Below are 22,687 nucleotides of genomic sequence, written 5' to 3'. Positions count from 1 at the left end.
GCAACATCTGGGGTTAGGGCAAATCCATGGGTTAGGGGGCGCAAATCCATGGGTTAGGGGGCGCAAATCCACGGGTTAGGGGGCGCAAATTACTTGCCTTGCCCCGGGTGCTGACAACCCACGCTACGCCACTGCTAAGGCAACTTACTTGTGGACATAAAGGCGCACATTTGCACTGAGTGGATGCTTAGGGAGATGTGTACCATTGCACCAGCATACTTTGACCGTCAATTCACTTCCCTCCATCCAGTTCGTAATGTGGATGGGTGTTCTATCTGTGGCAGTTTTGCTCTTTTTACTTTTACCTTTTTACCAGTCTCTGCTTATGCACCCATGGCTCTACGTTAGTCATGTCCATGAATTACAACAGGTAAACTCTGAGTAGGACTAGCACTGGCCACAACCCTTCATCTCTGTGGAATTAAATCTTGGCTTGAAAACTGGATACAGTGGTACCTCGGGTTAAGTATTTAATTCGTTCCGGAGGTCCGTTCTTAACCTGAAACTGTTCTTAACCTGAAGCACCACTTTAGCTAATGGGGCGTCCTCCTGCTGCTGCGCCGCCTGAAGCGCAGTCCTGAGGCAAAGTTCTTAACCTGAGGTACTATTTCTGGGTTAGTGGAGTCTGTAACCTGAAGCGTATGTAACCTGAAACGTCTGTAACCCGAGGTACCACTGTACTCGCCGCCAGTAAAATATTAATTCACTTCCTTCGCCCACATTTTTTGGTGATTAAAAAATATATCTAATTGGACCTTTGTCAAAACTGAGCCCATGACACAGTGCAAGTAAAATTACCCACTTAAAATAATCAGTTCTTCTCTATCTCATTCTACCACTGAGATTCTTCCCCTTTCTGCTCATATTGATTTCAAGGCTCAGCGTACTACAGTGCTCACAGGTGTGTGTGTGTCTGTGTATGCAGAGAGTTAACTGAAGACTGTACATTTATTTTGGGGCAATATATTCTGTCATATTCAGAAGTCTACCCTACACCACCCAGAATCTAAAACACTTCTGCCTCTCATTTTCATAGAGACCTATTAATTCGTCTTTTTCTTTTGAAATATTTTTTGTTGGTTTTTACAAGCACAAATTTAAAATAATGAAAAGAAAAAACTTTTAAAATATCCATACATGAGATTCTCTGAATCTTGTGACTTCCCCCCATCCCCTACACGGGTCCATAAAATAGTTTTTCTAAAACTGCATATCGTTACATTCTCCACAGTTTTCATCTCTTTAGATTATCCATCTTTCGTTTCTTTACAAGTTGTTTTTAAAGTCCAGCTAATGTTTTTATTTGTTTACAATGGTCTCCTAAGTAAATTATGAATTTTAATCTGTCTTTTTCTACAAGCTGGATTCCTATAGGCATCCATGACAGATTAGTGTAGACTTCCCCTCTATAGACTAATTTCTACTAAAGTTGTTTTAATAAAGCCGTGAACCCCTTCTCAAGTGATTCCTGGGTCCCTGGAGAATTCTACACAACACATGCACCCATTCTGTAGACAGCACCATCTCTCCCATCTGGTCTGAATTTATATGTGACCTGCAACAGTGCAATACAGATGTGTTGTTATATCTGGCTTGAAGTTTACCCCCCAAAATAACCCAACTTCACCAAACACAAGGAACGCACTCCAAAGTACAAATCTGTGCCATCAGATTCCATAGAAGAGAGATGCTCTCACATCTCCTTCAATTCCTTAAAAACTGTTGACTTGTCATTAGGAACACAGCAAGATTACTAATTCTGAGTCAGACCACGGTCCGTCTAGTGTGATATTGTCAACCCCATGTAGAGATGCTGGGGACTGAATCTGAATCTGTTCTGTCTGAAATTCCCAGGTGTCAGAAAAGGTTATTTATGTATGCTACTATGGTGTTTTGTTAGCCCCAAAATGGAAAACGAGCGAGGTCCCAACCAAAGAAGAATGGCAACTTAAGCTGACAGAATACGCGCAGCTCACAGACTTAACATATGGAATAAGAGAACAAGGAGAACATATGTTTAGAGAAGATTGGGAAATGTTTATTGAATATATGGGGTGAAACTGTGTACACTTGAAAATGGCAGCATTAAGATAAAATCAGCAGGGTAAATAAGTTATGATGGATGTAATAATGGAATGCTGAATGGTATAGTTTCTGTAAAATATGCAGGGATTTAAGATATGTAAAATGAACCATGGAAAGAGAAGAAGGGAAGTCATTGATTACTTAAGGATGTAAAAATGAGTACTTCAAATTGTAAAACAGAAAATTTAATGAAATTTATATAGACAGAACCTGGGACTTTCTGCATGCAAGGCAAATGCTTTTTCACTGAGCTACTGCCCTTCCTCAAGGATTTAAGCAATAATCGTTTACTAATTGTGTAGGTTTTTTCCTCATCTGTGAGACAAAAATCGAGGAGAAGCTATAAGCATACGAGGACTCTACAGTCATGCTTACCTGAATCACAGTTCCAGTGTGTACCTCCTCTGCCTCTGAGATTTAAGTCAGGAGATTTAGGGTGCTTTCAGGAAAAAAATCTTTTCTCCCCACTCCCTGCCGATAATTCTGAAGAGTTCACTTCCAAACGAGAACTGATGTGGTTGTAGCATCCCGCAATAAAGGAAGAATGAGAGGAATCTGTAGAAATCACCAATTTCTCCATGAAATCCATTCTTGCATGTGCAAGACATAGCAGGCAATTGCAGAAAGATTCCGAAATGCTGAGCCGCCGATGAAATGCAAACCTCTTATGAGGTTGAAGATTGCTGTTTCCAGAGCAGAGCATTACTTCTGTGTAATCCGGTTAATATCATCACAGGAACCTTAATTCTTTGAGTGATTTCCCTTTTATAGCCAGAATGGCTCCATCCACAATGGAGAAGCTTAGGAGAACTCCAAGGTTTTTCGAGGTAAAAATGAATAAATGAAACGAGGTGAAAAAGGACCAAAAGACCAAATAACTTCCAAAATAGCCCAGTGAAATTGTAGCGCTCAGTAGCCAATAAATACTGGAAAATGGAAAATCAGTTCCCCTACACTTTGGAAACTGGGTAATAGGCAAATGGTGTATCTTGAACAGAAGTACTCCAAACTGCAACATTTTTTTTGCAGGTTCCACTTTCCACATCTGCTCATATTTCCAGAACATCGCATGTGGCTTAACTGAAAAGCATGGTTTGAGAAATCTGCAGGTTAATCTCTGTGGATATCCTGTGGCCTTTAACGCCACCCTTTAAATACTCACAAGACAAACTGGATTTCAATGTGTGGCCAAATTAACTCCATTTTCTGCCCATCCAGAAGGTCCAGAAATCTAAAAAAACAACAACCCAAAAACTCGAAAGACTCCAGGGAAGGTACATATCCTCAACATGCACAAGTCTACATAAGCACACAGCACCCATTGTCAGGAGAAGTACATCTGATAAGCACTTCCTTCCAGAGGAGATCAGTAAAGCTTCAGCAGCAGCCCGTAGCTTGTACTCAACTGGCATTTTCTGAAAATAGCAGAGCACATGTTTCTGGTACAGGAGGGTTCCTAGGATCTGACTTTGCATCCTCTGTGCAAATGAACTGAAAGCCGTTGGCCAGCCCCTGGTCCATTCACAGAAACACTGAAACATCTGTCAATGCGTTCAGTTGGTGGTTAGAAAGGGTTGGGAGGTGATCTTGGGCAGCTATTAGATGAAGCTGCTGGGGCCTGGACACCTGCAGCAGATGTTCACAGAGTTCTACTAAGTACGTTCAAGGTTTTAACCCAGTCTGCATTTTTAAAGTGACCCAGCCCGATTCACGACGCGGTTGGCGTTGTGGGTTAAATGACAGAGCCTAGGACTTGCCGATCAGAAGGTTGGCAGTTCGAATCCCTGCGATGGGTTGAGCTCCCGTTGCTCGGTCCCTGCTCCTGCCAACCTAGCAGTTCGAAAGCATGTCAGTGCGAGTTGATAAATAGGTACCGCTCTGGCAGGAAGATAAATGGCATTTCCATGTGCTGCTCTGGTTCGCCAGAAGTGGCTTAGTTATGCTGGCCACATGACCCGGAAGCTGTACGCTGGCTCCCTTGCCCAGTAAAGCGAGATGAGCGCCGCAACCCCAGAGTTGGTCACGACTGGACTTAATGGTCAGGGGTCCCTTTACCTTTACCTAGCCTGAGTCACACTTCCTGGACTAATATGCACAGAAGAACACTGTTATCCTTTTGATTTTCATACTTCTCTGAATCTTGTGACGTAGTCCCTGTGCGAAAAATTAAGCACAAGAAGGCATGTGAAAATGCATATTGTAGGTGAAAATGTGTGGGAAAATGCATATTTGAGGGGAAATGTATATATGTGTACACACACACACCCATCCCTACTAAATAATTGGAAGTCAATAACCCTTTCTGGTCAATGTGGGTCCTACAGTTCAGTGGTAGAACATCAGCTTTGCATGGAGAAGATCGCAAGTTCTTTTAATAAATAAATTTTCAATTACTAATATCCAATAAAAGCCACATTGTGTCAGTCTCAAATTACAATTCACATTCAAATATACAGTGGTACCTCGGGTTAAGAACTTAATTCGTTCCGGAGGTCCGTTCTTAACTTGAAAATATTCTTAACCTGAGGTACCACTTTAGCTAATGGGGCCTCCCGCTGCTGCCGCACGATTTCTATTCTCATCCTGAAGCAAAGTTCTTAACCCGAGGTACTATTTCTGGGTTAGCGGAGTCTGAAACCTGAAGCGTCCTGAGGTACCACTGTACACCAATTATAAAGCCAATTATACATTTTGTATGGCCTCCCGTGTGCTGGATTTCAAAGTGGAATATTTTTATTTCATCCTGCTTCTGAAGTCTTAATTACTCCAATCACATTCAATCTTGTTCTTAATCCCTTATTAACAGCTACAGAGTTTTTGACTTCCATTCATATTAACACATTTAATAAATCTTATTTCCAGTTAGGCAGGGAGAGGCTCCTTGCTTGAAACCCAGTACTTCTGGGATTGCAAGACTGCAGGGAGGCACACACCGGCCCCATCCACCAGCCAGAAGCCCAAGGCTTTTCAGGAAGGACATTACAATCAGGAGAAGACCAGCTTGACTCCATCCGTCAGCCAGAGAACGAGCAGCTACAGGGGCTAGGATCCCTAGTAATGTCTGCCAGAAAGAATAGTCAGCTGTGACTACCAGTTGTTCTGCAACTGCAGAGCTGTTGGAAAACTGGGAAAGTTCCATTGGCAGAGCATGAAACTCTCTCTTTTTGTATATCATTTTTATTAAATTTCTATTTTACAATTTAAAATACCCATTTTTACATCCTTAATATGTCAGTGACTTCCCTTCTTCTCTTTCCCTGGTTCATTTTACATATCATAAATCCCTGCATCTTTGACAAAAACTATACCACGTGCATGCGCAGAAGTGCTAAAACGTGCCATGCGCATGCACAGAAGCGGTCCTCCGGTTGCGAATTTCTCAGGATGTGGCCAGACCTCCGGAGGTACCACTGTGTTTTGAGAGAATGACTGACCCTGAGTGTTATGAATGAGGGAGCAAATCTCCTTCCTATTGCTCTTATTTTAAAACACATCTCCCACAAAATAACACATGTTGTTGTTGTTTAGTCGTGTCCGACTCTTCGTGACCCCATGGACCAGAGCACGCCAGGCACTCCTGTCTTCCACTGCCTCCCGCTGTTTGGTCAAACTCATGCTGGTAGCTTCGAGAACACTGTCCAACCATCTTGTCCTCTGTCGTCCCCTTCTCCTTGTGCCCTCCATCTTTCCCAACATCAGGGTCTTTTCCAGGGAGTCTTCTCTTCTCATGAGGTGGCCAAAGTACTGGAGCCTCAGCTTCAGGATCTGTCCTTCCAGTGAGCACTCAGGGCTGATTTCCTTCAGAATGGAGAGGTTTGATCTTCTTGCAGTCCATGGGACTCTCAAGAGTCTCTTCCAGCACCATAATTCAAAAGCATCAATTCTTCGGTGATCAGCCTTCTTTATGGTCCAACTTTCACTTCAATACATCACTACTGGAAAAACCATAGCTTTAACTATACGGACCTTTGTTGGCATGTACTCCTTTTATCACACACACAAACCTCTTGGTACATTTTTGAGCCAATAATTGTATCACAAAGTTCAGAGAAGTGGAAAACCAGAAGGATTAAGAGTGTTCCTATTTGTATACAGTGAGAAGAAGTGCAAATCAGGGGTCTCCACTACAATTCCTGGAATGTTTTAACACTGGGAACTGTAGTTTTGTGACGGGGATACAGGTCTCCTAACAACTCTTTAACCCTGAACATGCTGCGTTACCCAGGATTATGTGTATGGGGGAAGCCATGATAGTTGTGTAGTGTAGTTCTACTTTAAATTTATAGTGTCTATGTAGCTTCAATGAAACTCTCCAGAATTCCTAAGGGAAGCAGAGAAGCCGACCCAAATTAATTTATCTCTTAGTTCACACCTCCATCTTGTGTATCAGAGCAAAACTGCAGGATGCGCTTAGATTTTCAGCTCGCCAGTAGTTTGCTACCGGATACTCCTTCCTGCTTCCAAGAAGCCTGAAGATGGCAGCACAACCAAAGAGATGCAAACATCTGAAAAGCCTTTCCAGGCATCCGCCTCCAAATAAAAGCAGGGATAGAGAAAGGAAGCAATATCATCACTAGCAGAGGTCAGATGCATTTGCAGCAGCGTCTGTCTCTTGCAGCAACATGAAGCTATTGCATGTTAAGCTCTTGTACACAGGTATTAAAGATGCAACAAAGTCTCTGGATTTGATTCTGAGACAGACTCTGATATACGCTCCCACCACCAGTTTGCATTTCTTAGTGCAGAAAGTATTGATCTGATATGTAGAGATCTTTCCTATTCTAATGAATTCAAGAGGGTTTTAGAGGCTTCTCTGTGTGAAAGAAACAAGCAGAAGGTCTGTGATGTTTGGCTTATTCCTTCAGAGAAGCTGAGTACAGCTGGCTTAAACTGGTCCTGTTATCTCTTCTGTCAAGGTCATGCTGACTATAAAAATAAGGCCAGAAGGAGCCTGGGTTTCACTTTGTCTTTCTATCTCTTTTTCCTTCTGGTATGGTGTTCTGTACATAGTATGCTTAGTGTTAAAGTTTAGACTTATTACACTGGGGATCAAAATTTTTGTTGCATTGACACCTGCAGTTGTTCTAACCTAATGCCAACGTGCTGATTTCATATCTGAAGTTGGTTTTGTTCTGTAAGCTCTAGTTTTTTTGCAATCCATGTTTTTCACTTTTCACCATAATCTTTGTTTTTCACAATGCAAGAATTCAATATTTTATTAAACACATAGCCAAAGTAGTACAATATGAGTATTAGTGTAAGTGACTTATATAGAATTGAACGTGACATGTATAGCATTGAAAATGACATGTATATCTATGTACAGTTGGAGGTACGCAAAAAAATGTATTCCCTTGGGATACACAGTGTACTGGGGAACAATTTTTTTTCATTTTCTTTTGCGTGAGATTTTTCAACTGTTCTTATATGTTCTTTCAATGCTGATTTCAAATCTGAAATCGATTTTCGTGTACATGCTATGGCTACCTTTCAATTTCCGACTTTTGCCGATATGTCATATTTACACTAGGGATAAGTGGACACTGACACGTTGATCTACCCTAATTACATGGTAATTATTGTTTTGCACACTTAATTTTTCTTTATTTTTACAGTTTTGTATCCTAAATATTTGTATTTTTCAGATCGGACCATGGCTTCTTCAAGTAGACAAAAATGTGTTATCAGTTATTGTAAGTTTAAGTTAAGTCTGCTGCAACTGGATTTCTTATGGACAGTGCCAATCCTGAATGTATTGGATTTGTGACTGTTATGCTCATTTGCCTTCAGTAGCAGTAAAGCTCTGCTGGATGAAATATTAATTGCCTCTAGTCTACTTTCTTGGGAATCCTGCAATGTGTTTAAGTTGTTACTCTGCTAACTATACCTTGGAATCTGCTCTGGATAGATACTGAGTAGAATTCCATGACACTTTAGGTTATATTGATTACTGCTTGCGGTTTTCCTCTAGACATTTGGTTGGTGGTTGTGCGAACAGGATGCAGTACTAGGATGAGCCTTGGGCCTGGTCCAACAGGTGTCTTCTTAAGCTCTTGACTCCACCAAAAGTTTAGTACAGGCAGTATTTTTCCCCTTGGAGGTATTCAAGAGTCAATGGGACGCGGGTGGTGCTGTGGGTTAAACCACAGAGCCTAGGACCTGCCGATCAGAAGGTCGGCGGTTCGAATCCCCGCGACGGGGTGAGCTCCCGTTGCTCGGTCCCTGCTCCTGCCAACCTAGCAGTTCGAAAGCACGTCAAAGTGCAAGTAGATAAATAGGTACCACTCTGGCAGGAAGATAAACGGTGTTTCTGTGTGCTGCTCTGGTTCGCCAGAAGTGGCTTAGTCATGCTGGTCACATGACCCAGAAGCTGTATGCTGGCTCCCTCGGCCAATAAAGCGAGATGAGCGCCACAACCCCAGAGTCAGCCACGACTGAACCTAATGGTCAGGGGTCCCTTTACCTTTACCTTTACTCAAGCGTATGCAATACCAGCACATTTCCCCACTGAATTCTACAAGTGTGGCACCATGCCCATGCCATGCCATGCCAAACACCTGTTCCACCCTGTTCTGCCCCTTTGCAGTGCCAAAAATAGCATGTGCATCAGCAGTCATGCATGGGCCAATTGTGTGCAAATGCGGAGGTGCCTGTACTTTGACGGTTTGTTTGCATCATAAGTAAACACAATTCTAAATTTATTCTTGCCTTAGGGAAGAGAAATACAGGTTTCTGTCTCAGTTCCCCATCAGGCTGCATCGCCATATGTGTCGTTGCACAGTAATAATCACCCTTGCCATTGGCCAGGGCTCCATAGATTGTTATTTTTTTAAAAAAGGTAAAGGACCCCAAGACAGTTAAGTCCAGTCAAAGGCAACTATGGGGTGCGGCACTCATCTTGCTTTCAGGCCTAGGGAGCCAGCCTTTGTCCACAGCCAGCTTTCTGGGTCATGTGGCCAGCAGGACAAACTTCTTTGGCACAACGGGACACCGTGATGGAAACCAGAGGGCACGGAAATGCCATTTACCTTCCTGCCACAGTGATACCTACTTATCTACTTGCACTGGTGTGCTTTCTAAGTGCTAGGTTGGCAGGAGCTGGGACAGAGAAATGGGAGCTCACTCCATCACATGGATTCAAACTGCCAAACTTCGAACTGTCATGGTGTCCCGTTGGCCTGAAAAGTGAGATGAGCACCACACCCCATAGCTGCCTTTGACTGGACTTAACCATACAGGGGTCCTTTACCTTTATTTTTACCTTCACATTTGATTGCAGTTAGGTATCTGTGCCATTTTTGAATGCTGCTCCATAATTATTTTTTAAATAGTGCTTTAAAAAAGAAAGCTAAGATATTACGGGAAAGAGTTTTAACCTGGCCTACTCCTTCTGCTGTTATACTTTCAGCAGAGTTTCCTTTTTTATTTTAAGAAATAGGATATATTTAAAAATGTAGTCCCTCTGTGGAAGGACTTAGGGACGATAAGGCTCTTAATGGCTACAAAAATGACAGCTAAATTCTACCTCCGTTATCAGAGGCAATATACCACTCAGTGCAAGTCACTGGGAGCTGCGAGTGGAAACAGTATTTCTGTTGCACTCAGCTATCAAACATAAACATTTCTCTTTGACAGCAGGAGGTTTTTGCCTCACTTCCTCCTTTGATGGGGCCACTGTGCTTGCTGGCTAGCATCTGTGTCCCAGACTTGGCAGTAATAGTCAGCCTCATCTTGCTGTTGGACATCAGTGATGGTTAAGGTGGCCGTGCCGCCAGAGCTCTCTCCAGAAAAGCGGTCTGAAATATTGGCAGGTCTTATGCTGTCCTTATATATAACCAGTTGAGGGGCACTGCCATGTCTCTGCTGGTACCAGTGCACATAGTACCTATCAAACTTATCCCCTGAGCAAGTGAGTTGCACAGTTTGCCCTGGAGACATGGAGGCAGATGGGGGTTGTGTAAGCACATACTCGGCAACAGAACCTGAAAGAAGAAGAAAAATTGTAAAAAATCATGGTGTGACAAAGATGTGGAAATAATCTGGTAAACAAATACATGCAACTCTTCCTAAGAGAGGAAAACTGACTTATTAGACTGCACATCATATCAACTAATAAGGCTCAAACTCCAGTCTAAGACAATGCAATGACAAATCTTCCTGCAGATAAGTTGATAGGAGAAAGGAAAGTCTAGCATCCAAGAGAAATGAGGAATGGGTCTCTCATCACCTGAGCAATAAGTGAGGGCCAGAAGGAAGGGGAACCAGGCCATGATGTTCATTGCAGGGGAGTAATCTTTGCTGTGACAAATGGTGCATTGGGGATAGCTTTTCTCCCCATTCTTAAAGCCTACCAAAGTTGCCTGGGGTTCTCTGCATGCAAATCTGCTTCTTTTTGATTGGGTGCTGATCCTGCTCCAATGCACATGAGGAAGGGCTAGAGTTTGGTGGCAGAGCCTCTGCTTTGCGTGCAGAAGCTCCCGGGTTCAATTCCTGGCATTATCAGGCTGGGAGAGACTTCCCGTCTGAAAACCCAAGGAGATGCTGCCACTTAGTTTAGGCAATCCTGAGCTAGGTAAACCAATGGTCTGACTCAGTATGAAACACTTTCCTGTGTTCTATAATGAAGATGGCAATTTGGCTGAAGGAATTTGAGTGCACAGCCTGGGGGTGTCAGCAGCTCCCAGCTGGTTGTCCAGGAAGGTAGAAAGACAAGGAAAGATTTCTTACCAGACTTTTTTATTTCAATATTACAGAGAGAGGCTATAGAACAGAGCCTCTTGGATAATGGCATTGTCCCGAGTGAATCTCCACCCCCCGTCTCTTCCACTTCCTCATTCATTACTTCTACGGGTGCTGCTACGTTCCCTCTGTCTTTGAGCTCTTTGCTCTCCTACTTTTAAGGCTTGCCGGGTTCTGGGAGATGGAGGGTCAGGGATGCTTTCTAATGACACTGTGTCAGCCAGGCGTTGCTCCGCTTCAGCCTCCTCCTCTCCCATGATTCCCCAACTTTCCTCCTCATCTGCCTCTGAGTTGTGACTTCCCTCAAACCCCTGTTGTAGATCTATATGGTCTTCCTCCACCCTGGAAGGGTCAGGATGGAGAGGCAGTCTCCACCCACGTTTCATCGCTGTCAAAATCTATTGTAACAGAATTGCACTGAATCAGCAAGTAGAATAAGGAAAATTAAAATTAAAAATACGTTTGTTATTTGTCGGCAGTTACCTTGGTGATATTATCTTATGTCTATTGCCAGTCAGTGGAGGCAACACTGAACTCGATGAACCAATGATTGGACTGAGTACAGTGGAACCTCGGGTTGCGAACGTGATCCGTGCGGGAGGCACGTTTGCAACCCGCATCGTTCGCAACCCGCAGTGCCGCGTCTGAGCATGCACAGGTCATGATTCGGCGCTTCTGCGCAAGTGCAAAGCGCGAATTAGGGCTTCCGCGCATGCGCGAGCGCCAAAACCCGGAAGTAACCCGTTCTGGTACTTGCGGGTTTGGTTCTGTGCGAAACACAAAAACACGTAACCTGAAGCATCTGTAACCCGAGGTACCACTGTATAAGGCAGCTTCCCGTGTTCCTGTTTTGAACTCTTGTTTTCTGGAAGCAACAAAGCATTGACCAAAGCAGTTCTTCAATGCATTATCTGTCCCAAGGGATATGTGGTGGCAGCGTATCATGTGAGAAAGAGGAGGACGTGGTTAGTGCTCTGAAGCATCATGCAAATTAAACCCCCACTTCCTGGTTGCACAGAGTGGATCTTACCAAGTCTGCCAGCACCCTCTAGAGATGTTTACTGAAACATCATGATGGTTTAGGGTGCTTAATTTCGCCACCTTTCCCAATACGTCCTAGATCTGAAGTTCATGTGGACTGGAGATCATGACAGACAAAAGGATGGTAGGCCCCGACCAGAGAAGAGTGGCAGATCAAGTTGATGGATTATGCTGAGATGGCTAAAGTAACTAGAAGAATCAGAAATCAGGAAGATCTAAATTTTAATGAGGGGGGAAATTTATAACTTATCTTAAAGTCCATTGTAAACAGTTAAAATCCTTAGTACGATCAGAATATCACTTGTAGTTCAATGATGAATTTTGGACACAATGGAAAGGTAAAAGATTAGGATTATTATAGAAGATGCTAGAGGAAATGATTAACAATAGGACCCACAAAGGGGAGGAGGGAAGTCCAGGAGATTCATTGGAATATTGTTTTCATGTTGTATGTTGGAATATATAATGTCTTTGTGTGTGTGTGTGTGTGTGTGTGTGTGTGTGTGTGACACACAGACAAAGGAGGTTCTTTATCACACAACACAGAGTTAAAGTGATGTTTATGGGCACAAGATGTAGTTAAGGGGAATCAGACACGGAGGATAAGTTGTGTCCAGCATAGCCAGAGAACCGCATTTTGAAATGACAGGCCAGCTCCATCAGGCCTCCTCTCCCCTCAACCAGGTGTGTTTGTGTGTGTCAGCCAACCTATCAGACTAAGACTATCAGACTAAGTAGCAAACCGGGTTCATTTCATCACCTTTGCTGAAGGCCCAACTCCATCAGGTCCATCCTGCTCCAAAACTGGGCCAACTGGTCATTATAGGCACAACTGTTTAGACACTGGTGCCTGAGATGGATTTATATTTTCCTCTGCCCTCCCTGTTCCTTTCGCCTTGTGTGTCGTGGTTTTCCTTAGCTTATAACCCTGTGGGCAAAGAGTGTCTTGTTTCAATTGCTTCTATGTAAGCTACTCTGGGAGCCTCTTTGACCAAAGAGCAAGGTACAAATGCTCTAAATAATGACAAAATAAGCCTCTCTGTGGCCCGGCATAGACCTGCTGTCTATTTCCGATGCACACTTGAAGTCTATGCTAAATTCTCTACCTCAGTGAACCCCCTTCATTTGCTTTCCCTCATTAAATAAGGGAGTGAGGTAAAAAAAACAAGTGCAACTCTAGGAAAAGTGGGGATTTGGGGGTTAGAATGGCAAGGCAGTACGAATAAGCCTCTTTTCGTGAAAATTCAATTCCACTGGAAGGTCCCTCTTCTGAAGACAGAGTATGATAGCAGCTGCCTTTTTCAGCAAGAGGTTTTTGTCGCACTTCCCCATCTGCCTGTGTCACTGTGAGCTGTGTCGCTGTCCCACACCTGGCAGTAATAATCGGCCTCATCCTCTGCTCGGGCTTTGGCAATGCTCAGTATGGCTGTGTTGCCGGAGTTGGTGCCAGAGAATCGGTCCGAGATCCCATCGGGCCTCGTACTGTCTCTGTATATTAACAGTACAGGGGCCTGGCTGGGTTTCTGCTGGTACCACTGCACATATTTGTTCCCAATGTTGTTCCCAGAACAAGTGATTTGGGCATCTCGTCCCAGAGACACGGACACTGATGGGGGCTGCGTCAACACATACTGGGCCAAACATCCTGAAAGAGAAAGAGAAAAATTATCTCAGGATATGTTAGACTCCTCTTTGGTCTGTCGCTCAGGAGAAAGAAAGAAAAATACACTTTTTTCTCTCCTACCTGAGAAATAAGTGAGGAAGAGGCAGGCCCAGAGCATGATGGGAACGCAGAGGAGCTCTCCTTCCTTAAGCAGAAAGGTGTCTGTTTCAGACCCGTCTCTCTGCTCTCTTAAATCTATTCAATCTTGTGACCCAGCCCTACATTCAAATCATTTCCCTTGAAAACGCAGCACACCCTCCTCTCCACCCCTGGGGATAAAATGCATGCTATTGCACTGTAGAAAATGAAGGGTGAACACTTATTTGGGGGGAGGGGCATCTTGTGAGAATTAAACTCTAGTTCCCATTTGCAGTGTTATGCAGAAGAGAGCCCAGGTTGTTTGACCCTTTAGTTAATTCCCTTTTCACTTTGTGAGATATTGAAACGTGGTGAAAGAACAGGACAAAGGACTCAGTATAAGGATAACCCTTTTATTGTTCACGCAATTGCAAGAGCGGGCCCTCCGTAAGCACGAAGAGCCCCGAGCAAGCCTCTGGTTCCAACTTTTGTCCCTATTGCTGCCGCCCCTCCTTAGAGGCTTGGCTTACAATCTACCTATCATGATTTAGCACATCTCTAATACATAGACCAATCTACACTCTTCCTTTATCTCATTGCCTTATATGGGGAACTTCCTTCTTTTGTGTTTTAGTGGCCTCTTTGTTTGGAAATTTCCACTGAGCTTGAGGCACGACCTATTGCCCATTCTCACAATCCCCCCCTCTTCTTGTATCTTGCCTCAAACTCACACAATAGCTCCCAATGATCCCCTCCTTCTTCCTTCTCATCCTCTGTTGGTATTGGGAGATACCGCATGGACATTAACTGAGTTTGAACATGTCTCTGTGTCAATAGAGAAAGAGAATTATTGATTGTCCTTACAAAAATCGGCAATATACATGGAATTAATACACATCCTGCAGCTATAAGCCCAATAAGGGCTACTATCGCCTGTAATCCTGGCAACTTGGGGAACCATGATCCAAACATATCCTTAAAGTTTAACCCATCCCATGTTTGTACGGGCACGTGAGCCAACTTAATCATGCGGTCGGCTATATCTTTTACTACTCGTCCACTATCATCTATTTCAATACAGCAATTAGTCAAATTAAACTTCCCACAAATTCCTCCTTCTTTTGCCAACAAATAATCTAAAGCCAGCCTGTTTTGCATAATATAAGTTCGGCTTTTAGCGCTTTCTTTTGCTAGCTTGGTTAGAGCAGAAGCAGTTTCATTAGTAATTATTTCCACTACAGCCTGTAAACGTATTATTCGGTTCAACAAATAAATTGGGTCTCGCCCAAATGACCCCGCCGTTCCATCATTAGCCCAAGTTGCTGGTCCGTAATACTGTATTATTCTTTCTGGGGGCCATTCGGTATCTTGCCATGTTCCTATACGAATGCCACGTCTTTTTCTTGGCCCTATTTCATCATAGACTGGCATCCCTAGTTTGGATTTTACTTTTAGTGGAAGCAGGAAAAAGCTAGGTCGTAAGGTGGCTAATACGCAGGACCCTATCCAATTCAAAGGGAGCCGGTTGTACGCGTAGGACCCGCATGCCCAATAGAACCCATCAGGGGTTGTCCATTCTAAAGTGGTGTTTTGGGGGTCCTGTAAAAAGGTCATATTAATCATGTTGGCTAAAGGCGAGGGCCATTTTCTGGAAGAGTTATCTGAGGCCCACCATTGTCTATTGTTCCACTGTCCTAGACAGGGTGTGTTCCCTACCCATGTTCCATTTGTATCATTTCTCATAAAACATTCAGTCCCAACTAGCTGATTAGAGATTTGCCATATCTCATTCCCCAAGTGTTGGTATGTGAAATTCTTTTGATTTTTATATACTTCATTGTAACTTACTTCGTGAGCCACCCAAGGCCATTGATCCCCCATGTTAGTACCCCCGCATACAAAACAATTCCTTACTGTGAGTTCCTTTGCAATTGTTTCTGCTAGACTTAGAAACATATTATGAGCTTTGGGTGGGAGGGGAAGATGATTCAGTTGCTGTATCTCCTCCTCAAAATCCTCATAAACAGACATGGGTCTTTTACTAGCTTTAGTAGTATGTATCTTAACAATAAGATAACCGTAGGGGTCCGTTCCCTGACCTTCTATGCCTAGCCCCAGATATATGTATTTTGGAGTGGTAGATGCGGATTCCTTTGCCCATAGGCAAATGGGATTACAGCTTCCAGTCTTACAATCCGTAGATGCCCCTTTCCTGGTAATATTGATTCCCCAGGGCCCCCGATACTTAGGGTCTAAATTAATCCCTTCTGTATACCAATAGCTCCAAGTTCCCCCTCCCGCTCCTACATTGGTCCCCCTTATCTGTTGAAACAAATATTTTCTCTCTTGGAGATATGATTGCTCCCACCCATGTGAGCCACAAGTTACTCCTGCTTGATTATTTGGTCCTTGTCCCTTGGCTATGGCAGTGCAGGCATCAAAGCATACATAAACTGCCTCTCCTCCTCTAGTTATGTTATGGGCTATGTATCCCTGTCTATCTTGAGCTATAGAGAACATATTTCTCTTTCCTCCCTGCTTGTTTGCGGTTCCCCCTTTGTACCCATACACATAAATGGTTGACGTGATAGGCCCTACTGCCAATGGTTCATAACATTCTGTCTTATTTTCTTTAGTTCTACATCTATAATATTGGGTTTGATTGTATACACATGGATTTAATGTTGTAGTACAATCCGGGGTTACATTATAATACATTAAAGTTCTCGTGATCTTATTTCCCGTCCTGGTGGTCTGGATGCATTCAGCACACTGTGGTGATTCGCCCCGGACTATGCTCAACATCAAGACGGTCAGTCCCCATTTCTCTACCCAATTCATTCTGGGGGTGTTCTCTTTCTAAGATATTCTAGGGCCTGGGTTACGGTGGGGGTCTCTAGCAATTCACAATGAACAGTTTCTAGGGTGACTCTACAATATTGAATTATTATGTCCTCTATATACACTATTGTACATTCCCTAGTACAGTGAACACAGCAGACACAGCCCTCACAATGGGAGCAACAGCAACATTCAAAAAGACACTTGCAGGTGCAGAATATACACATTACTGTCCCAAATCTTTTCCCTGGCTCCTGGTCCCTGACTTGGTTAGTTTCACCTTCAGTGGATTGTCTAGGCTTGGCGTTGCCGTCCAACTCTCAGGCGGGGCCCTTTTCACCCGGTGGTAGTGCGTCCATCCGTGTTCGCGAGTCCGTATGGCAGATTCGGTAGCCAACAGGACCTGAAAGGGACCTTCCCACGCCGGGCTGAGCTTTTCCGCCTTCCACGTTTTGATCAGGACCAGGTCACCGGGTTGGAAATTGTGCTGTTGTTCCAGCAATGGGGGTCTCTGTGCCAAGACTCCTCGCCTATGGAGAGATAATAGAGACTGGGACAATGTCTGCAGATACTTTCTAAGAAACATGTCCTTGAACTGAATAAGAGGGTTTCCCAATTGGGACAGATAAGGCCGCCCCATCATCATTTCAAAAGGGGACAGTCCTATATCTTTCCTAGGGGCAATTCGCATACGTAGTAGGGCCAGAGGTAAATTCTTCGTCCAAGGCAACCCATTCTCCAAATGTAACTTTGTCAAATGTTTCTTGATTTCAGCATTCGCACGCTCTACCTTACCGCTACTCTCAGGGTGCCATGGGGTGTGAAAATCCCATTTAATCCCTATTTCCTTCATTACCTCCTGTAATATTTTCTGGGTGAAATGGGTCCCGCGGTCCGAGTCCAGTACCTCAATCATTCCATACCTTGGGACTAGATTTTCCAGTATGTTTTTTGTCACTACCTGGGCCGTGGCCCTTCTGCTGGGGTAGGCCTCTACCCATCCCGTCAGGTGGTCTTTGAATACTAGTAGGTATTTCTGCCCTCCCCTTTCTGGTAATTCAGTAAAATCCACCTGTACCCGTTGGAAAGGCCACACTGCTAAGGGCCTCCCTCCCTTCTCTGTTTTCCTCGCCCGTGTTTTATTAACTTTCTGGCAAATCAAACACTTCCAAGCGATGGCATGGGCCATTGGCCACATGTCCCTGCTCCAATATAATGACTTAACCAAGTTGACCATCCCTTCAGTACCAAAATGTCCACTTTCATGCACTTTTTCTAAAATGCCCATCATGACCGTTTTGGGGAGCACCACTTGCCCTTCCGGGGTTTCCCACTTTCCTTCCCTCTCTGTCCACCCCTCCTTCACCATATATTCCTTTTCTTTGGGGGTGTATATTAAGTCAGTCATGTCCAATGGGGTCAAAACAGGGACCCGCAGGGTACATTGCCGGATAACTTCCTCATTCGGGGTACCTCCCGCGGCCTCTTTTGCTCTTAGGTCCGCCCACGCGTTTCCCCTCTCCTCTGGACTCTTCCCTGAAGTGTGTGCTGAAACGTGGACCACAGCTACCTTCTGCGGGCCGCACAGAGCCTCTAATAATCGCTCTAATAGCTTCATGTGTTCTATCTGCTTCCCATCTGCCCTAATGTATCCTCGTTCCCTCCATGTTCTCCCAAAGGTGTGCACCACTCCCCAGGCATATCGTGAATCTGTCCAAATAGTCACTTCCAGTCCTGTCCCTAGTTCTAGGGCACGGGTTAGCGCCATTATCTCACACTTTTGGGCTGACCATGTGCTTGGCAGGGCCCCAGTCTCTATTGGGTCTCCATTTTCCAGTACCACCGCATATCCTGACTTCCTCTTCCCTTCTCTCACATAACTCGACCCATCTACATACCACCGCTCCCCTGTGGGGAGCGGGATCTCCATTAGGTCCTCTCTTACTTTCGCCATTAACTGTATGTTATTTAGGCAATCATGCTCATCCGGCTCCCATTCCTTTCTTTCCCCTTTCAAGAACTCAGCTGGGTTCAGATTTCTGTCTGTCCCAATGGTGATATCAGAACTTGTTCTCAAAATGCCCTCATACTTCACAAGGCGGCCGTCTGTCATCCATGTGGACGCAGCCCCGGTCAAGATTGAGGTTATTTGGTGGGGACTATGGACTATTAGGGCTCCCCCAAATGTTAACTTCCTGCTCTCGACTACTAACTCCGCCGCGGCAGCTACTGCCTGAATGCACGAGGGCCACGCCCTTACTGTTGGTTCTAGAGTTTTACTTAGGAAGGCTACGGGTTGATACCGCCCCCCCCCTCTTCTGGGCCAGGACCCCTATTGCCGCTCGGGCAGTAGCCGTGACGTACAGATGAAATGGCTGCTGGAGGTTTGGGAGAGCTAACACTGGTGCCGATATCAGGATTTGTTTTATTTCTTCCCACCGTTCTTGGTCCTCCCTGTCCCATTTTACTTCCTCTCCCTCCATGAGCTTTTTATTCAAGAACTGGGTTAATCTAGCGTATTGATCTATCCATAATCTACAGTATCCCAACAATCCCAACATTCTTCTGACATCAGTTTTGTTTTTAGGCGGTTGTAGTTCCAAAATTCCCTTTACACGGTCGGGATCCAATTTTCTAGTCCCCCCTTCCAAGATATGTCCCAGGTATTTAACTCTTCGCTCTACAAATTGGAGTTTTTCTTTAGACACCTTTACCCCCAGGGCCCCTAGCCAATTAAGGAGCCTAATTGAGTCCTGCCTGACCTCTTTTTCTTTCTCCCCTATTAATAATAAATCATCAACATACTGCACCAACCGGTTCGGACCCTGGGTTCGAAAGTCCGCCAGCTTTTCTCCTATCGCTTGCCCAAACAAAAGGGGACTCTCAGTATACCCCTGAGGCAATACTGTCCACCGGTATTGTTGTTTTCGCCCGGTGTCAGCGTCCTCCCATTCAAATGCAAATAAATCCCTGCTGGCTTCGTCCAGGGGGCATGTCCAGAAAGCATCTTTTAAATCTATAACAGTATACCACCGGGTACTGGGCGGGATTCGGCTCAACAAGGTGTAGGGATCTGGGACCACTGGGAATCGGGGTACCACTATGCTATTTATGTTTCTTAAATCTTCTACCATACGGTATTTTCCATCTTTCTTTTGTACAGCGAGAATTGGGGAGTTGAAAGGAGACATGGTGGGTTCTAACAATCCTTGCTTTACCAATTCATTTACCACTGGCTGCAGACCCCTTCTTCCCTGACGTTTCATTGGGTATTGAGGGGTCCACAAATGGGTAATTCCAGGCTTGATAGTAATCTTAATAGGGCTCATCTCTAGTTTACCAACTGTTTTTCCATCTGCCCATACCTCAGAGTGTATTTGATTTTCATCCTCTTCTTTCAAAATATACATGGGGGTTCCAACATTTAAATCTATTAATTGAAAGCCTAATTGAACCATCAAGTCCCTCCCCAATAAGTTTATGCCTGACTCTGGTATGAACAATAAAGACCCCATCACCACTCTCTCCTCCCTTCTTATTTCAGTGTTTTCCAATTGCACAACTTCCTTCGGTTTACCACTGACCCCCACCACCTTTAAACTGTGTCCTGTTTTATTTACCCCGGGCGGCATTATAGATATGGAAGACCGGGTTGCTCCCGAATCCACAAGAAAAATTAACATCTTTCTAAGAGGACCCACACATAGGTTCACCAGTGGCTCATTCCGGGTCCCAAGGCCTGAGCCGGAGGACCCCTATTCATCATACAGGCTGAAGAGTTCAGCCGCATCTTCCTCCACCCCCCTCTCGCTTGTCCGTGGATCCGTCCTTTTCTCAGGACGGGGGTTCACCGGGATCTGGTCCCTTGGAGTGCGACATTCCCGGGCATAGTGTCCGGGCTTGTTGCACCGATAACAAATAAGTCCAGCCGGTCGGGCAACTCCTCCTCTCTGGCCCCGACTCCCTCCCCTACCTCTGTAGGCTGTATTAACTCTAACTTGTTCCTGTGCTTGATCAATTTTTCCTGGTTTAGGGCCTTCCCACGCCTTCTGGAGAGTGGCTGCCATCATCTGGCATTTCTGTTTGCTCTTTACCGCGTCCCTATTAACATAGACTTGTTGTGCAATTCTTACCAATTCTGGGGTAGTGGCGTCCTGCCAATTTGTTTTCTGCAATTTCTTTTGAATGTCCGGCCAAGCCTTTGTCACGAACTGCATTTTTAGCAGGTTGTCAAAGGCTGGTGACTCCGGCGTAACGCCTGAATATTTAGTTAAATGTTCCCTGATCCTCTGGACAAAATCTCCCGGAGACTCCTCCTTTTGTTGGTTTACCTCAAAGGCCTTTGTCAGATTTGTGCTCTGCGGAACAGCCTGTTTGATTCCCTCTATTATCATCTCTTTTAAGTCCTGTAAATTTGTCCTATGGTCCTGATTATTTGGGTCCCAGTTTGGGTCAGCTAGTGGGAATTTCGCCTCCCCCGCCACCGGATTTTGCCCTGCGTTTACCACTTGTTTAGCGTCCCAATATCGCATGGCAGCCCCTCTGATCAACACTCTTTCCTCTGGCGTGAAAAGGTGTCCCAAAATGTACATCAGTTCGGTATAAGTGTACAAGTGGGGTCCCATCCACATCTGCAGGAGGTTAGCTACCTCCTGACTGTTCTCATGTAGCTTGGGTAGAGTCTGTTTTAATTCTCTAAGTTCCGAGGGTTTAATGGGGCTCACTACGTATACCATAACCGGGTTTCCTTGCGCATTGATGCCCCCAGGAGTCTCACGAAGGGGGAAATTCTGTATTGGCGATGTATTATCTACCCCAAATCTAGAACCATAAAAGGGTAGATTTTCGACGTCCCGTTTCAATTGGGCTAACTCTCTCTTTAATCCCGGATAGGGGGGCGGAGCGGTTGGTGTGAGTTGTCCACCCGCCAAGCTCTCCCATCCGGGCTCTCGGCCAGTGTCTCTCTGATCTGAATTAGGGTCAGGTTGGGACTGACCCTGATTCAGTATTACCTCAGTCACAGGGGGTTGAGGGGGAGGGCTAACTGGTCGAGCCGGGGGGGAAAAGGGAGCTGGCTTCTGTTCATCCTCCGAATCTTCCCCCTTTGTTCTAACTGGGAATTGTTTGGTCGGGGGAGGGTCTGGTCCGAAAAATTTAACATGGAACCAGACTTCCAAATAGGATTTCTCATCCTCCCTTTTCTGCTTAGTTAGATAACACCGCAATTGTTTCATCCAATATACATCAGTCTCCCCCTCTGGGTCCCAATTATAACCTCCCTCGGGACCTATTGGATACGTAGGCCATACCACCCTACAAAAATTAATCATCTTCACCTTTGATAATCCCCTGGTATATTGCTTCACTTCATCTTCATTCCATTCCAATAACACCTGACCCAGAGGACTATTTGGATCGATCGGATCCTGTTTCCCTCCATTAGATCCCTTTCTACATTTGCTCTGTCCTTTTCCCATAATTACAATGTCTCGTGTTCACTTTCTCACAGATCCACACGGAATCGCCTGGCCGTTTCCCTCGCGGGACAACGGAACCGCAAGCTAATCCTCCCGTCAGGACTAGGTCCTGATCCACACTCACGCGTCCGTATGGAACCTCTCTTTCATACACAAGAGACGAGTCTCTCACCCCCGTCCCTTCCCAGGTCCCACTATTTACTCACCCAATTCCGTCCAGCGCCGCTTCACGCGACTAGTGAACAGGCGGGCGTCCCCGCTGGGTGCTCACGGTCCCCGACCGCGACCTGTTTTCCAGCCTAGGCTTTTGTCCTCTTATACCGGAGTCCCGTCTATCAGCCCCCGTAGACTGTCACAAGCGGCGCCAGGGCCGGGCTACTCCGAAGAAGCGGAGTGGCGCCCACCCGGTTGCCAAGGGTCGCTGCGCAATCCGTCGGGAGCCCCACGTTCGGGCGCCAAGATTTGTGAGATATTGAAACGTGGTGAAAGAACAGGACAAAGGACTCAGTATAAGGATAACCCTTTTATTGTTCACGCAATTGCAAGAGCGGGCCCTCCGTAAGCACGAAGAGCCCCGAGCAAGCCTCTGGTTCCAACTTTTGTCCCTATTGCTGCCGCCCCTCCTTAGAGGCTTGGCTTACAATCTACCTATCATGATTTAGCACATCTCTAATACATAGACCAATCTACACTCTTCCTTTATCTCATTGCCTTATATGGGGAACTTCCTTCTTTTGTGTTTTAGTGGCCTCTTTGTTTGGAA

At 45.1% G+C, this 22,687-nt stretch overlaps 4 protein-coding genes and 1 gene segment (V, D, J or C); all 5 read right to left on the bottom strand.

The window, feature by feature from the left end:
• The window catches only part of LOC128404187 (immunoglobulin lambda-1 light chain-like), a 236,029-nt gene that overhangs the window by 29,326 nt on the left and 184,016 nt on the right, over positions 1 to 22,687 (bottom strand). The window lies entirely within an intron of this gene.
• The window catches only part of LOC128404184 (immunoglobulin lambda-1 light chain-like), a 222,292-nt gene that overhangs the window by 76,045 nt on the left and 123,560 nt on the right, over positions 1 to 22,687 (bottom strand). The gene's annotated exons all lie outside the window — the stretch shown is intronic.
• LOC128404208 (immunoglobulin lambda-1 light chain-like) overlaps positions 1 to 22,687 on the bottom strand; it is a 94,136-nt gene that overhangs the window by 19,175 nt on the left and 52,274 nt on the right. The window lies entirely within an intron of this gene.
• LOC128404186 (immunoglobulin lambda-1 light chain-like) overlaps positions 1 to 22,687 on the bottom strand; it is a 53,653-nt gene that overhangs the window by 7,316 nt on the left and 23,650 nt on the right. Inside the window, exons 1-2 of one of the 2 annotated variants that reach the window (XM_053369620.1) lie at positions 13,610 to 13,693; positions 13,212 to 13,510 (exon numbers count right to left, since the gene is read on the bottom strand). The exons of the other annotated variant lie outside the window; for it this stretch is intronic. Coding sequence (XP_053225595.1) covers positions 13,212 to 13,510; positions 13,610 to 13,646 — 336 coding nt within the window. The 5' untranslated portion in view covers positions 13,647 to 13,693. Of the gene's footprint in view, positions 1 to 13,211; positions 13,511 to 13,609; positions 13,694 to 22,687 lie in introns of those variants that run through there. 2 annotated transcript variants of the gene reach the window in all.
• LOC128404191 (immunoglobulin lambda variable 3-25-like) lies at positions 9,573 to 10,369 on the bottom strand. The segment is given in 2 exon segments: positions 9,573 to 10,067; positions 10,313 to 10,369. Coding segments are annotated over 2 exon segments (384 nt in total).

This window comes from Podarcis raffonei, chromosome 16 (genome assembly GCF_027172205.1).
Source record: "Podarcis raffonei isolate rPodRaf1 chromosome 16, rPodRaf1.pri, whole genome shotgun sequence".
Taxonomy (NCBI): domain Eukaryota; kingdom Metazoa; phylum Chordata; class Lepidosauria; order Squamata; family Lacertidae; genus Podarcis; species Podarcis raffonei.
Note: the sequence above shows the minus strand (reverse complement) of the source record. Positions and strands in the feature narration are given on the sequence as shown.